The 13642-nt window shown below is 39.2% G+C and overlaps 2 protein-coding genes across 11 annotated transcripts in view; one reads left to right on the top strand and one right to left on the bottom strand.

Moving 5' to 3' along the window:
• trip12 (thyroid hormone receptor interactor 12) overlaps positions 1–6562 on the bottom strand; it is a 142348-nt gene extending 135786 nt beyond the window's left edge. For 2 of the 9 annotated variants that reach the window (XM_073041471.1, XM_073041480.1), the window contains exons 1-2: positions 6414–6562; positions 3637–3712 (exon numbers count right to left, since the gene is read on the bottom strand). The gene's annotated coding sequence lies outside the window, so the exon portion shown is untranslated. Of the gene's footprint in view, positions 1–3636; positions 3713–4734; positions 4782–5585; positions 5811–6166; positions 6212–6413 lie in introns of those variants that run through there. The other 7 variants (XM_073041472.1, XM_073041473.1, XM_073041476.1 and 4 more) reach the window with 7 other exon arrangements.
• A 150-nt stretch (positions 6563–6712) lies between these two features.
• LOC140725677 (F-box only protein 36-like) overlaps positions 6713–13642 on the top strand; it is a 66070-nt gene continuing 59140 nt past the window's right edge. For both annotated transcript variants that reach the window (XM_073041482.1, XM_073041481.1), the window contains exon 1: positions 6713–7177. In XM_073041482.1, the coding sequence (XP_072897583.1) occupies positions 7082–7177 (96 nt within the window). In that variant the 5' untranslated portion in view covers positions 6713–7081. The remainder of the gene's footprint in view (positions 7178–13642) is intronic.

The following is a 13642-nucleotide window of genomic DNA, read 5'->3' as shown; positions in this document are numbered from 1 at the left end:
AGTTGACTAGGTAGATAAACAATCTTATAAACAAGATTTAAATCTTCAGGAGCACTATTTAGCAGTTACAATTTTCATTCTTTGAATTTACTGCCCATCCTTAGTTGCCTTGGCATAATTGTTTAGCTTTCAAAAAGATTGCTAATATATATGGCAGTCCTTTAAATCCATACCAATTCGCTGAAAGACCAGTCTTTTCTTCTCCTACACCCAAATATTGATCCAATTTCTCTGAGCCATGATTGAATTTTCCTCTACTATTTAATAAATTTAATTCGTATTAACTTTAAATGCCAGTAGTAGTTTGATACTACTGATAGGCTTACAGAACTGCAGCAGTCATTAGGCCCAAATGGCTTACATTGGTGAGGACACCTGTGCAGGATGGGAGTCACATTTGAACTATCTGGGCAAAAGACATCAGGGTTCAACTCAATCCAACAGCTTCAAAGTCATATTTTCAAATGTTAGTTTTGCATTGTCACTCCTTTCACCCAAAGCAATTCCATTTGTTCTTACCAGTATCAATCCATACAAGGAAAACCCATTTTAAATACTCCGTATAAAAGCATCATCCTGACATTTTCAAAAAGGATACCTAAATTTTTTTCTCTCGACTTCATTGTGGTAACTATGATAAACCAGTCAAAAGCTGAATTACTATTAACACCATCAAAGAAGGAGTGTCATGTATTCTTCACATACCATTTGCATGAAAAAGGACAAAGAACCACATTCTGTGATACACTGTACATGGCCATTCAGCCCAATTATTCCATGTACACCTCATGTTTTGCACTATTCAACTAATGCATTCCTCAAGTGTTTAACCACCCTTCCCTGAACTCATTGGATTCAACTGCCTCCTGTAATAGCAAGTTCCATATTCTCAGTTCCATAGTTTTTTTTGTAAATTTTCAATAGCGTATTTTTGATGGTCATTAGTTCTGCCCTTCCTCCGGAGGTTCCCACCCCTTTTCTGCCATGGACCCTTACCATTAATCAAGAGGTCAATAGACCCCAAGCTGGGACCCCTGCTCTCAGAGAAAGCTGTTTATATATTTAGTTTTCCTTCAGACAATTCTATACAAGTGCAAAAACAAAACTTGATTATATTTTTCTAACAATATCATCCTTGTACTTTTTTTGAGTGCGCATTCTCCAGTACTTTCATAACCCTTCCATAGAGGCTAGAGAACAATATCCATTCCTCCAAATATATCAAAACAAAGTATGTTACAAACTATCAATTCCATGTGCCAATAAACCCTAACGCATGGTTTTCTTTTAAAAATTGGCCACAAAGCAGTTTTGCTACTTTGTCCAGTACATTAAGATGCCAATTCCTTTGATATCCTACCACACATTTCTATTACCTTTTTCAGATAAGTGACACATTTCCTACCAAAACACCTCATACCAAAAGCTTTCAATAATCTGACCATTGAAATTTATTTAATGCATCCTTGCCATCTGTTGCAATCCTTTTTAATACTAGCTATTTCCCACATCCAGGCATTTTTGTGCCATTTGATCAGCTGAATTACATTCTTCAGTCCAAAGCTGTTATCTCTAATGCAAATTGCAAAGTATGGGCCTCAAATGATCCTTTTCCTAGTTGATGCTTTTCTGAATAGCTCTCCTCAACACTCTGTGCCTTAAGTCAGCTTGCAATATATATTTTATAAAATATATATATTTTATATATTCAATACATTTCTAAGTTTTCGGAAAATAGAAATTTCATTTACTGCATTATCCATATACTGTCTGCAAAGCATACAAGGTTGATTAACCAAGGCTTTCCATTTTGAAATCTTTGCTGGCCAGATTATACTTGTAAACACCTTTTCCATTAATCAATTCCATTCATATTCTGGTACATATATTAAACTGACAGATCAAGTTTCTTCAACTGGTTCTTTCTCATTTCCTACATATGTCACTAGTTTTTCCATAGTCCTTTTGTAATATAGCGCAACTTATTACTACGCTTTATCTTCTTTCCTCCAAATTCTTTTAACACACATGGATGCAATTATGCAAATTAACAAAATCCCCTAGTATCATTACCAAACACTTCATTGTATTTTATATGCTATTTCTAATTTCAGCATATGATGCCATGCTCATTATGAAATTTTCCTTGATAGGTACTGCTTATGAAACATGCAATACTTCAGCAAAATATTAAAACCATTGGCAGTTTTTCAAGTTTACACACGAGGCATTTCAATTAATGCCTTCAATCTTTATAGTTGGTACATCTAGCCAGTATAGTTTTCCCCATGACCTCTAATGCCTTCAATTTTCCCTAGTTTCCACAATGCTACACTCAAATGCTATGATAATATCAAAATCTATTCCTCTCATTACCTTCTTTCAACAATTAACCCAAGTACCAAACTTTCTAAAAAAACAAAAAGGTAGATCGGAAAACACTTAGGAGAATAAATCAAAAAGCAGTTTGCAAAATATTTGATGGGCTTCCCTTATTCATGACAATTATATAGTTAGAAAAGTTGCAAATTCAAGCCATAACCAAGTTTTACTGACATTTTACACCAGTATACATCTGATGAATCGCTGCATTATCTTGTTTCTTCACATTCAGACTGATGATTCCTCAGTATTTTCTCAAAATTGATCAGAAGATTTTTTGGGACATCAATTTCACTGTAATTTATGCAGATTCTTGCTATTTGTAAAATACCACATTGCCCTAAAACTAGATTGTGCTTCAAAACAAATTAATTTAATTAGCAATTGTTTGTCTAGATGTACAGGGACAAAAGGGACTACAATTAGCTATGTTTTGTACAAATTCTAATTAGCCAGTGGCCACATTTTATAAAATTAAACTCGTCAATTCAGCATTTAGAAATTTTAGAAATGATTCTGTTCAGATTCAAAATACATGTCACTCAGTAAACCTCCAAAGTTCTGAATGAGTCTATTATCATTTCAATCCTGAACAATCTTAGTTTCTCATCCATAATCACTTGCCACAGCTGTTATCTGCAGTGTAAGCAATTTTCAGGTTTTGATAGGGAATGACAGAAATGTCTTAAAACAATGAACTTAAATTACAATATATTTCAGAAACACAAGATTAATGGATGCCAAACGACCTCAGTCTTCCTTTATATATGGATTCCATATATCCACAAATTCTAGACCAGAAGAGCTTTCAGCAAAAGACAACCTGTCTGATGTTAACTCAGATTATGAATTTTAATGAAAGATTATGCCAGCATTTTTAACAAAATTAGAGGATTATGCATTTTTAAAATCATATTCCACCCAAAATTCCCTCAAGCACAGGGCAATTAACATCAATTCTATTTTACTTGGGTGGAGGTAGCAGCTAATTTAGACTTCCATAACCCCAAATTAACAATATTGGTAAATAAGATGCCATTTGCAACAATCATGTTTACTCTTTCATTTATGCTTTAAAGCACTGTTGGGGTACAACAGATTTTTCACCCATTACTACTGAAAGTTAGAAAGGTGGACAAATTAAGCTCATTAAACAGTTTCTTTCTTGAATGATAAAATTCCCAGAATTCAACATTAAAAAGTAATGTATCTGCTTCCAGGCCATGAAGACAAATCTTAGCCCTGTTTACTTACAAATTGTGCAAGGACATCAGTGCCAGATTATATAACCCTCAATGCACCCTGAGCAGGAACATCACGTGAAACTGACCTGTAAGCACAGGGAAAAAAAAGTTGCAGCCATTTTAAACTTTTCAGTCTGGAATAAGATGAGAATGGAAAAAATGTACATGTACTCCTTACCAAACACTGAACACATTTTAACTTTTGTAAATAAATCTAACAACTCATATCTACTGCCCTTTTAGATAAAAAGTCAGTTTATCTCCAGAAATATGAATTAAATTACACAAGGAACTACATTTCCCACCTTATAATTAAAAACACCTGTAAAAAGAATTTTTCAGATAACCATGATCAAAGTAAGGATTTGATTATTCATCTTTGTGGTCAACATTTCAACTTGGTATTAAGCTTTCAATGCAATTTTAATTTCATACAAGATATTGCACCATAAAGGACAAGAAATGCAGAATAAACCACCTTAATCTCTTGCATATCAAGATTGTAAGTAGCACAGTAGTGTAGTGGTTAGCACAATGCTTTACAGTACCAGTGACCTGGGTTCAATTCCTGCCGCTGTTTGTAAAGAATCTGTACGTTCTCCATTCGACCATGTGGGATTCCCCTGGGTGCTCCAGTTTCCTCCCACAGTCCAAAGACATATCGATTGGTAGGTTAATTGGTCATTGTAAATTGCCCTGAGATTAGACTAGGGTTAAAACAGGGGCTGCTTGGCGGCACAGCTTTAGGCTTACTCCACGCTGTATATCAATAAATAAAAACGTTCACACCTATGCTATGAGGGAACATCTCTACCTGTACTGGGAATTATCAATTACTTCAGAATATGATAGAATAAAACCCTTATTCCTTCGAACAATGAGACACAAGTTTTAACATTAGGTGCTAACAGTTGCTTGTTAATACAAATTTCACTGCAATCAACAGACAAGTAAATTGACAAAATAAGTTTATATTCCCCCCCCAGTACCAAAGCTTTTAAAACAAATACTTTACTACTACCCCAACCCAACATACAAGAAGATTTAAACATGGAACTGAAAGGAAAGTCAGATCAAACTTAGTCATGATATACTTAATGAAAAATACCTTCGATAACATTCCTCTGGATTCAAGATAGTAAGGTACCAAAAAATCTACAAAAAAAATGTATGGAGAAACAATTTACTTCGAGGTGGAGGAAAAATTTATTTTAAAACTAATGTATCCTCGGTTAAGACAAATGCCTTAATGTCTATTTCACATTAAGCTTTAATTCCCCCAATTTGCTGTCAATTGCACAATAAACCAGTAGCAGGAAGTACAGTACATCTCCATGCCAAAAAGTTAATCTTTCTTGAAATAACTTACTTAAATTGTGGATAAAATACGAGGGGTTGAACATTTAGTGCAAATTCGAGAGCAAAGGCTTTCTCTCTTGCAAAATACTTTATTACCCGTGGCAAAACTCGCAGACTTCCCTAGACTGAATTAAACTCACTTGTTCAACAAAATGCAAGAAAATGAAGGCGTTGCAGTTTGAACAAACGTTGATGAAACCGCACCGAACTTTTGATACTCTACATAAAAGCTCTGATAAATAATCTAAACATATTACAGCCTTTGTTGAAATTAAGACAAACAGGCTTATACGTAAATGCGCTAGCCGTTCCTGTTTACTTTTGCGGCCTACATGTACAACTACTGCACCGCCATGGGAGAAACGAAATGGTTAACTTATTGTCATCGATAAATATCGCAGGAAAGCACCGCCACTATTCTTCGCTGTAAATGTACAAGTTGCTTTTCTACGTATATCTTTAACCCATGAAGACAAAATTAGTAGGCGCAGAATGGGGTCATTGTTGTCCTCCAATCTGGGCCATGGAAAATATTACTAATCAGGCCTAGACAACAGGTCTTTTATTTCACAGCGTTCGTGATGATTATAAGCGGCCTACCTCGCAGTGGGGTTTAAGCCCAACAATCAGCAGGGAGTGGGTTGAAGCAGCTATAGTTACTGTCAGGTTCGAGCTTAGCTGCCTCTATTCCTTTATCATAAAGGCTTTTTTTTCTTAAAAGACTATGGGGAAGGGGGAAGACAGTGGGGTGTCAGCGTCCAGGCCTGTGTTTCAGCATCAATCCCCGCTGTCGGAGTTACAGCTGTCGCCGGATGTGTGAACGTCAAACAGCAAGTGCTGCTGGGAAGGAAAGGGAGGGGGCGGGAGAAAGAGGAAATTATTAAAATAAACTTCCTCTACCGCCCCTCTCTTGCCTTACCCTCCTCCCCAAAACAAACAATGAAAGTCATCAAGAAAATACTTAGGACATAAAAAAAAAACCTTCAAGAAAATAACAACTTCAAGAAGATGGCTATTCTGTTCCTGGGACTCTCTGGGCAAGGCTCAGCCACAGGCCTCTCCCCCTATGATCCTCGCCATAAACAGGAAAGAGAACGAGAAGCCAAAAATGTGCTCACTCATTTTCCGAGGGCGAAACAAATCAACACTCTGGTATACAACAGTAAAGAAAACTGACATACTTAGCCCTGCCACCGCCGGAATTCAACCGTTTAAGCAACGTTTAGAAGCAGTGGTTCGGGCAGGAAGATCTTGCCTGGAAAGAGAGAGAAGGCTGAGGAATTCATACTTAGTGCCAGGAGGGGAGGAGGGGGGGGGGGGGAACTCCAGACTGTTTTGCTGTAATGATAAAGGATTCACAATATCTTTTTACCTCTCTCTCTCTCTCCCCCTTTCTTTTTTGTAGCTGTTGGAAATAAATATTATTACCTAGTTGGTTCCAATTCTACAGCCTGCCACCAGCTTGCCCTCGCTCACCCAGTGCCTGCACTAAACTCTCGGGTCGGGCACCGCGGCGACTCCACTGGGCCAGCCGCTCACCCTCCGTGGCGCCTGTATCCCTCCCCGCCGCCGGGCCTCCTTCCCGTTGTTTCCAGTGGGAGGAGGCGTCACTCCTTCCCCGGCCCCTCAACTGCGTCTGACGGCTCTCCCCCCCCCCCCTCCAAAAAAAATAATATAAAACCCGCCTTCTTTATTCTCTAGGCTTCCTTTCCCCTGTTTGCCAGCTCAGAATTAGACTCTGAGAGAAAATATACTCATGTGATCCACCATATTAACCATTAATTAACTCCCCTCGCTCTTCCACCTGAAGGGGTATCATTGCGCGGGGTCATGACCCCCCCACGTCCTGGGAAACCGGTCGTCACAGTGACCGATTGACGTTGGTACTCACTCACGTCGCTTTTGGTGGGGTGGGGGGGCAAAGAGAATTTTAAATCGGTCCTGCCGAACGGTTTCTATACAAAAAAAAGCGGAAAAAAAAGCGCCCCCAAGGTCTGACGAATTTGCACTGCGTGAGCCCGGAGTAAAGTAAAACTAGTCGCCGCCGCTCTTGTTTACATTCGACGCCGTTGCTCTGGCAATAAGAAGCGTCCAAGATGGCCTCTCTATTGCAAGGCACGATCTTTGAAATCAGCTCACAAGCTCCACCGCCGAGTAAGGACTACTATCAGCTTTTGGTCACCAACTCATCGGTGAGTATGTTAGTCGAGATGCATTGAATTAATCAAATGACTGTAACTTATTGCGTCAACCTGGTGCAATAGAGCAAGTTGGGGGGCGATGTGAACTTTCTCAACCCCCAAATCCTGGTATTTTGGTGAATCAGTTTTTTCATTGATTTCATCGTTTTATATTAGCAAGAAACGCTTTCCAGCATTAATTACGCCCCAGGTTAAAATGTATTTCAACGATGCTATTTCTTCTGAAAGGTCTAGCGAAGTTCAACGTAGGACAAATGGTACCGAACATGAACGGGCTCTTTGGCCCACGGTGTTGAACTGAGTAAACGAGTTCGGTAAACACCTAATTTAACCAATCATTCTGTCTACATAATATCCACTCACCACTCTCCGTTTAAAAACAAAACTCGCCCTGCATATTTCCATAGAACTTGCCGCCTCTCGCCTAAATGTATGACCTCTAATTTTAAACATTACAACGTTCAGGAAAAAGAAACTAGATGTTTACTCTAAATATAAGGTATCCTACAGATGCTAGAAATCTTGAGCAACGCACACACACAAAATGCTAGAGAAACTCAGCAAGTCAGACATCTGTGGAGAGGGATAAGCAACCTTTGGGTAGAGACTCTTCATCAGGAATAGCTGTCCATCTATGCTTCTAATACATCTCCCTCAACCTCCACCACTCTAGAGAAAACAATCCAAGTTTGCCCATTTCTATAATCCAGGCAGTATTCTGGTAAGCTAGATCTGCATGCTATCCAAACCCTCCACATTCCTCCAATTCCAAATTCTAGGTGACCAGAAATGAACCAGCTGAACCAAATTTTTAAAATCTGCAACATAACTTCCTGTCTCTTGAGCTCAATCCTGGACTAAAAGGAAAGTGTGCCGTATGCCTTTGCTACTAACCCATCAACTTGTGCAGTGGCATGAAGTTATCGACTAAGATCCCAAGACGTCTTTGTACATCAGCACTGTTAGCGGCCTTACTATGTACTGTTCCTTTACATTTGATATCCTAAAGTGCAACACCTCAGAATTGGCTGGCTTAAACTCCATCTACCATTTCTCCACCCACATCTGCAACTGATCTCTATCACGCTATATATTCTTCGACAGTTTTCTTTGCTATCCACAACACAATCAATCTTCATATTGTCTGCAAACTTACCGACCCACCTATCTACATTTTCATTCAAGTTATTTAGAGTCATAGAGCATTTCAGCAGAGAGGTAGTCCATGCTGACCTGATCTTCTCCCTCTCCCAGTTCCATCTGCCTGAACCTGGACTATATCACTCCAAACCTCTCCCATCCATGTACCTATCTAAACTCTTAAATGTTACAAATGATTCTGGATATATTTCTTCCACTGGTAGCTCATTCAACATTTTCACCACCCTCTGAGTGAAGAAGTTTCCACTCGGATTCCTATTAAATATTTCACCTTTCACCCTAAGCATCTGGTTCCAGTCTCACTGTGCTTGAAGGGGAAAAGCCTGCATGCATCCACTCTACCTAAACTCCCCATAATTCTGTAGACTTCTATCAAATCTCCCTTCATTCTCCTGCAATCTGGGGAATAAAGACTTAACCTTCTCCTATAATTCAGTTTCTATGCCCCAGCAACATTTTTTGTAAATTTCCCCTGCATTCTTTAAGCTTATTAATATCTTTCCTGTAGGTTGGTGACCAGAATCGCATGCAATACTGTACTCCAAGTTTGGCCTCACCAACATCTTGTACAATTTCAACCTAACATCTCAAGTCCTGTACTTAATAATATAATTTATGAAGGCCAATATGCCAAAATCTCTATGACCCTATCTACCTGTAATGCCACTTTCAAGGATTTTTGATCTGTACTCCCAGTTCCATTTGATCTACCACATATAGCAGAGCCCTACCATTCAGTATATGTCTTACCCTGGTCTGTACTCCCAGAATGCAATATCTTATATTTTTCTGCATTAAAATTTATCTGCCATTTTTATACTACTTTACTAGCTCATCAAGATCACACTGCAAACTTTAATGGTCTTCTTTGCTGTCTACTGTGCCCCCAGTCTTGGTGTCATCTGCAAATTTGCTGATCCGATTTAGCACACTATCATCAATATCATTAACAGTGACGATAAACAACAATGGATCCAGCACTGATTCTTGCAGCACATCACTAATCACAGGCCTCCAGTCAAAGAAGCAACTATCTACTACCACTCTCTGGCCTCTCCTGCTAAGGCAACGTTGAATCCAATTGGCTACTTCATCCAGAATGCCAAGTGACTTAACCTTTTAGACCAGCCTTCCTTGCAGGATTTTGTAAAAGCCTTGTTGAAGTTAAAGTAGACAACGTCCAACTTCTTTCTTCCATCAACAGTCTTGGAACCTCTTCAACAAACTCTGGAAAAAAAATCGGCCAGATATTACCAACTATGCACAAAACCATGTTGACTATCCCTAATCAGACCCTGTATATCCAAATACTTATGTCCTCTTCCTTAGAATATCTTCCAGTAATTTATCCACAAATGTCAGACTCACCAAACTACAATTTTCTGAACATGAGAAATTCTGCAGATGCTAGAAATCCAAAGCATTTTATAGGATAAACCTATTTATTCATTTTCATAGATACCACCTGACCTGCTGAGTTCCTCCAGTATTTTGTGTGTAAAATTTCCTGGCTTATTCTAAGAGCCTTTCTTAAAAAAAGTGGATATCTCACCAGAATAAGTCCAATCAACCACTGTCCTGTATCTTGTTAGCAAGCCAATTCTGAATCCAAATAGCCATGTTACCTGGAATCTTGTGCATTTTAATGTTCTGGATCAGCATACCTTGATAAACTTGGTCAAATGCCTTACCAAAACCAATGTAGACAGTACCACATCTCTACCTTCCTGAATCACCTTCCTCTCCTCCTCGAAAAATTCAATCAAGTTAGTATGACGTGATAAATCCTGCACAAAGCGATGTTGAGTGTCCCTAATCAGACCACAGTTTTCCAAATATTGATCAATCCTATCCCTAGAAAAACTGTCCAATAGCCACCTTGATCACCAGTCTATAGTTTACAGGATTATCTCTATTTTCCTTCTTATAAAAAGATTACCTCTGTGATTTTGCCTGAGGCTAGAGAAGATATGAAAATCTTGTTTAAGGCCCAACAATATCATCTCTTATCTCTCTCAATAACTTGGAGTATACTCCATCAGACCCTGGGGATATCCACATGAATTTGCTTTAAGAATCTCAATACTGCCTCTTTCTTTATCTAAACAAGCCCAAGCATACTAGCATAATCAACAACATGCACAAAATGTTGGAGAAACTCAGCAGGCCAGGCAGCATCTATGGAAAAGAGTAAGCAGCCAATGTTTTAGGCTGAGACACTTCATCAGGATTGGAAAGGAAGAGGGAAGGAGGACAAGCTAGAAGGTGATAGGTGAAGCCAAATGGGTGGTGAGGGGGAATGAAGTAAGAAGCTGGGAGGTAATAGGTGGAAAAATTCAAGGACTGGAGAAGAAGGAATCTGATAGAAGAGGAGAGTGGTCCATGGGAGAAGAGAAAGGAAGGGGGCACCAGGATTAAGGTGATAGGCAAGTAAGGAGAAGGGGTAAGAGGCCAGGGTGGGGGATTGAAGAAGAGGGAAGGGATGGGAGTTACTGAAAGTTGGAAAAATTGATTTTCATGCCATTAGGTTGTAGGCTATCTAGACGGAATATGAGGTGTTGCTCCTGCAGCCTGAGAGTGACATCATTGTGGCAGAGGAGTCCATGTCAAAACGGGAATGGGGACTGGAATGAAAGTGCTTGACCACTGGGAAATCCCACTTTTTGCGGATGTAGTGGATGTGTTTGACAAAATCAGATTTATATTTCAAAAAGGGTGTAGTCCAAAGCATCAACCTATTTTTAGATTTTTTTTTTGTCCTCTACAGATATTGCATAATTTGTTGCCTTTCCAGTTTTGCCTAATTGTATACATTATAGTTGAAGTTCCAGAAGAATGGAAAATAACCAGCATTGTTCCCTTCTTTAAGAAGCTCAACAGAGACGAAACAAGAAATTATAGGCCGGTGAACCTTACATCAGTCGAACAGGATTACACAGGCTTATTAGGGATAGTCAATGTGGCCTTGCACAGAAGAATTCCTGTATCACAAATTTATTTGAGTTTTTTGAGCAAGTGACAAAAATGGTTGGTGAAGATACTTAAATTGGCTGGGACCAAGTACAAAAGTTGGAGAGTCATGTTGCAGCTGTATCAAACTTTGATTAGATCACGTTTGGTGTATATGTGCAGTTTTTGTTATGTTTTGTAACTCCAGAAACTGATCAGCAGAAAAATACAGGAGCTGCTATACTAGTCTACTTAGTTTTTTTTTAGTGAGACACTCACATAATGATGTAGTGGCATAATGACGTATGCCATTCACATACTTCTTACATATAACCCATAATAAATTATGTAAACAAATAAAGAATGCTTAATCAAACAATATAATTACAATATTACTTAAATATTACTGCAATATTAAATACACAACACTCCTCTCTGCTTATCTATAAACTCCATCTCAATATAGAATGCATCTCAACTCAAATATGTAACATATTGCTCTAGTCATACACAGTATACTATATAATACAACTCTTAATATGTAACATATTGCCTTCTAGTCATCTTATATAGGCCTAAAGATTTAACCACTGCAGAGGATTTCTTGCTATTATGGGATAACATCTTTCCTGACAAGGGATCACTACTTGGCAGGTGAGACTTACGGCAGTGAAACAATCTCAGGTTCTGGGCCTCCTCTGCGGAGTTGACCCTTACATCTCTGGACACCTCTCTTTTCCAACAATTTGACTCTGCTGTCCTCAACTGTTCGATGTATTGTCTCCTGATAACATCAAACACAATCTTTGCTGTGTAGGAGAGTGGTCCAGTTCTGTCCCTAATCTTTCCAAGTACTCACTTTTGATCATCTTTTGTGACCTTTGCCAAGACTGCTTGTCCAGGAGTGAAACATCAAACCTCCTTGTTTGAGGGGCTCTCAATTTGTCTCAGCTGTTTGTCCTGCATACTCCTGAGAATGGGTTTGACAAGATCTAGGATGAGGACAAGGGACAACCCAGGAACAGCAGAGCTGGTGAGTTGTGGATTGTAGAGAGTGCTGTATTACAATATGCAAGAAGGAAATTAGTGATCTTCTGATTCTGTGTAGTTTGTTCTGCTGACATTGTTTGTAATGCATTCCTTAGACCTGGACAAACCTTTCCACCAAGTTAGTTGTGGCAGGATGGTACAGTGCAGATATAATATGTCTTATTTCATAAATTGTGGTCTATTGTCATATACTAAGTGTTATGAAACACCAGTCCTTGGGAAGAGGCTTCTTAACACACCAACGGTGTGTGAGGCTCTACCAAAGGCTATTGGGAACACTTCCGGCTACTTTGTAGCTTCATCCACTATTACCAAGAAATTTGTGCTCATGAACGGTCTAGCAAAATCCACATGAATTCTCTACCAGGGCAATGCAGACCATTCCCAGGAATGGTGAGGTGCTGCTCTTGGTATCTTCTGAACATGTTGGCATCCCAAACAATGCATGCCAAGCTGCTGTATCTGCTGATTTATCCCAGGCCATCAGACAAAGCTTCTAGTCAACACTTTCATTTTGACTATGCCTAGATGACCTGGCATATACTAGCTCCTTCAACACTTTGGCTCTCAGCTTGGATAGTACAACAACTCTCAATCCCCGTATAAAGCAAACACACCCTTTTTGCTGTCAAATGCAAATTCATCCTAGTATTGGTAAAATGGGGAAACTGGAATTTCTGCTGTACCTTCTCCCCCCCCCCACCCCCCATTTTCAGTTGCAAATGTAGACCAGAGACAGTGTGGTGTCTTTTGTGGTTTCACACTTGGCACATCATGCACTGAGCCCATAATCTTCTAATCTTTTAAACACTGTCTTGAGATTTTTAAGATGTTCCTTATCGTCCCCACCAGTAACAATGATGTCATCCAGATAACACTGAGTGCCTAGACAGTCTTGCAACGCCTGGTCTATAGCTTTCTGCTAGAATATAGGTACAGATGCTACTCCAAAAATAAGCCTATTCTAGAGATAAAACTCTTTGTGGGTGTAAGAAACACTTTGGACTCTTCAATTTACATCTGTAGGTAGGCCTCGGGTGTCCACTTCACTGAAGTGTTTCCATACAGAAAGGTTTGCAGAAGGTATTGTCTATCCTGGGCGGAGGGTATTGATCTATTTTCAGTCCTGAGTTGGTGGTGATCTTAAATTCACCATAGATCCTGACAGACCCATTCTTCTTGGCTCCTGGGACCATTGGTTTTGCTTATAGGCTCCACTCAATCTTGGAAAGAATTCTGTCAACCTCCATGTGATCTAGCTCACTGACTACTTTATCGTGTACAGCATAAGGAACC

The sequence above is a fragment of the Hemitrygon akajei genome, chromosome 3 (assembly GCF_048418815.1).
Source record: "Hemitrygon akajei chromosome 3, sHemAka1.3, whole genome shotgun sequence".
Classification (NCBI taxonomy): Eukaryota; Metazoa; Chordata; class Chondrichthyes; order Myliobatiformes; family Dasyatidae; genus Hemitrygon; species Hemitrygon akajei.
Note: the sequence above shows the minus strand (reverse complement) of the source record. Positions and strands in the feature narration are given on the sequence as shown.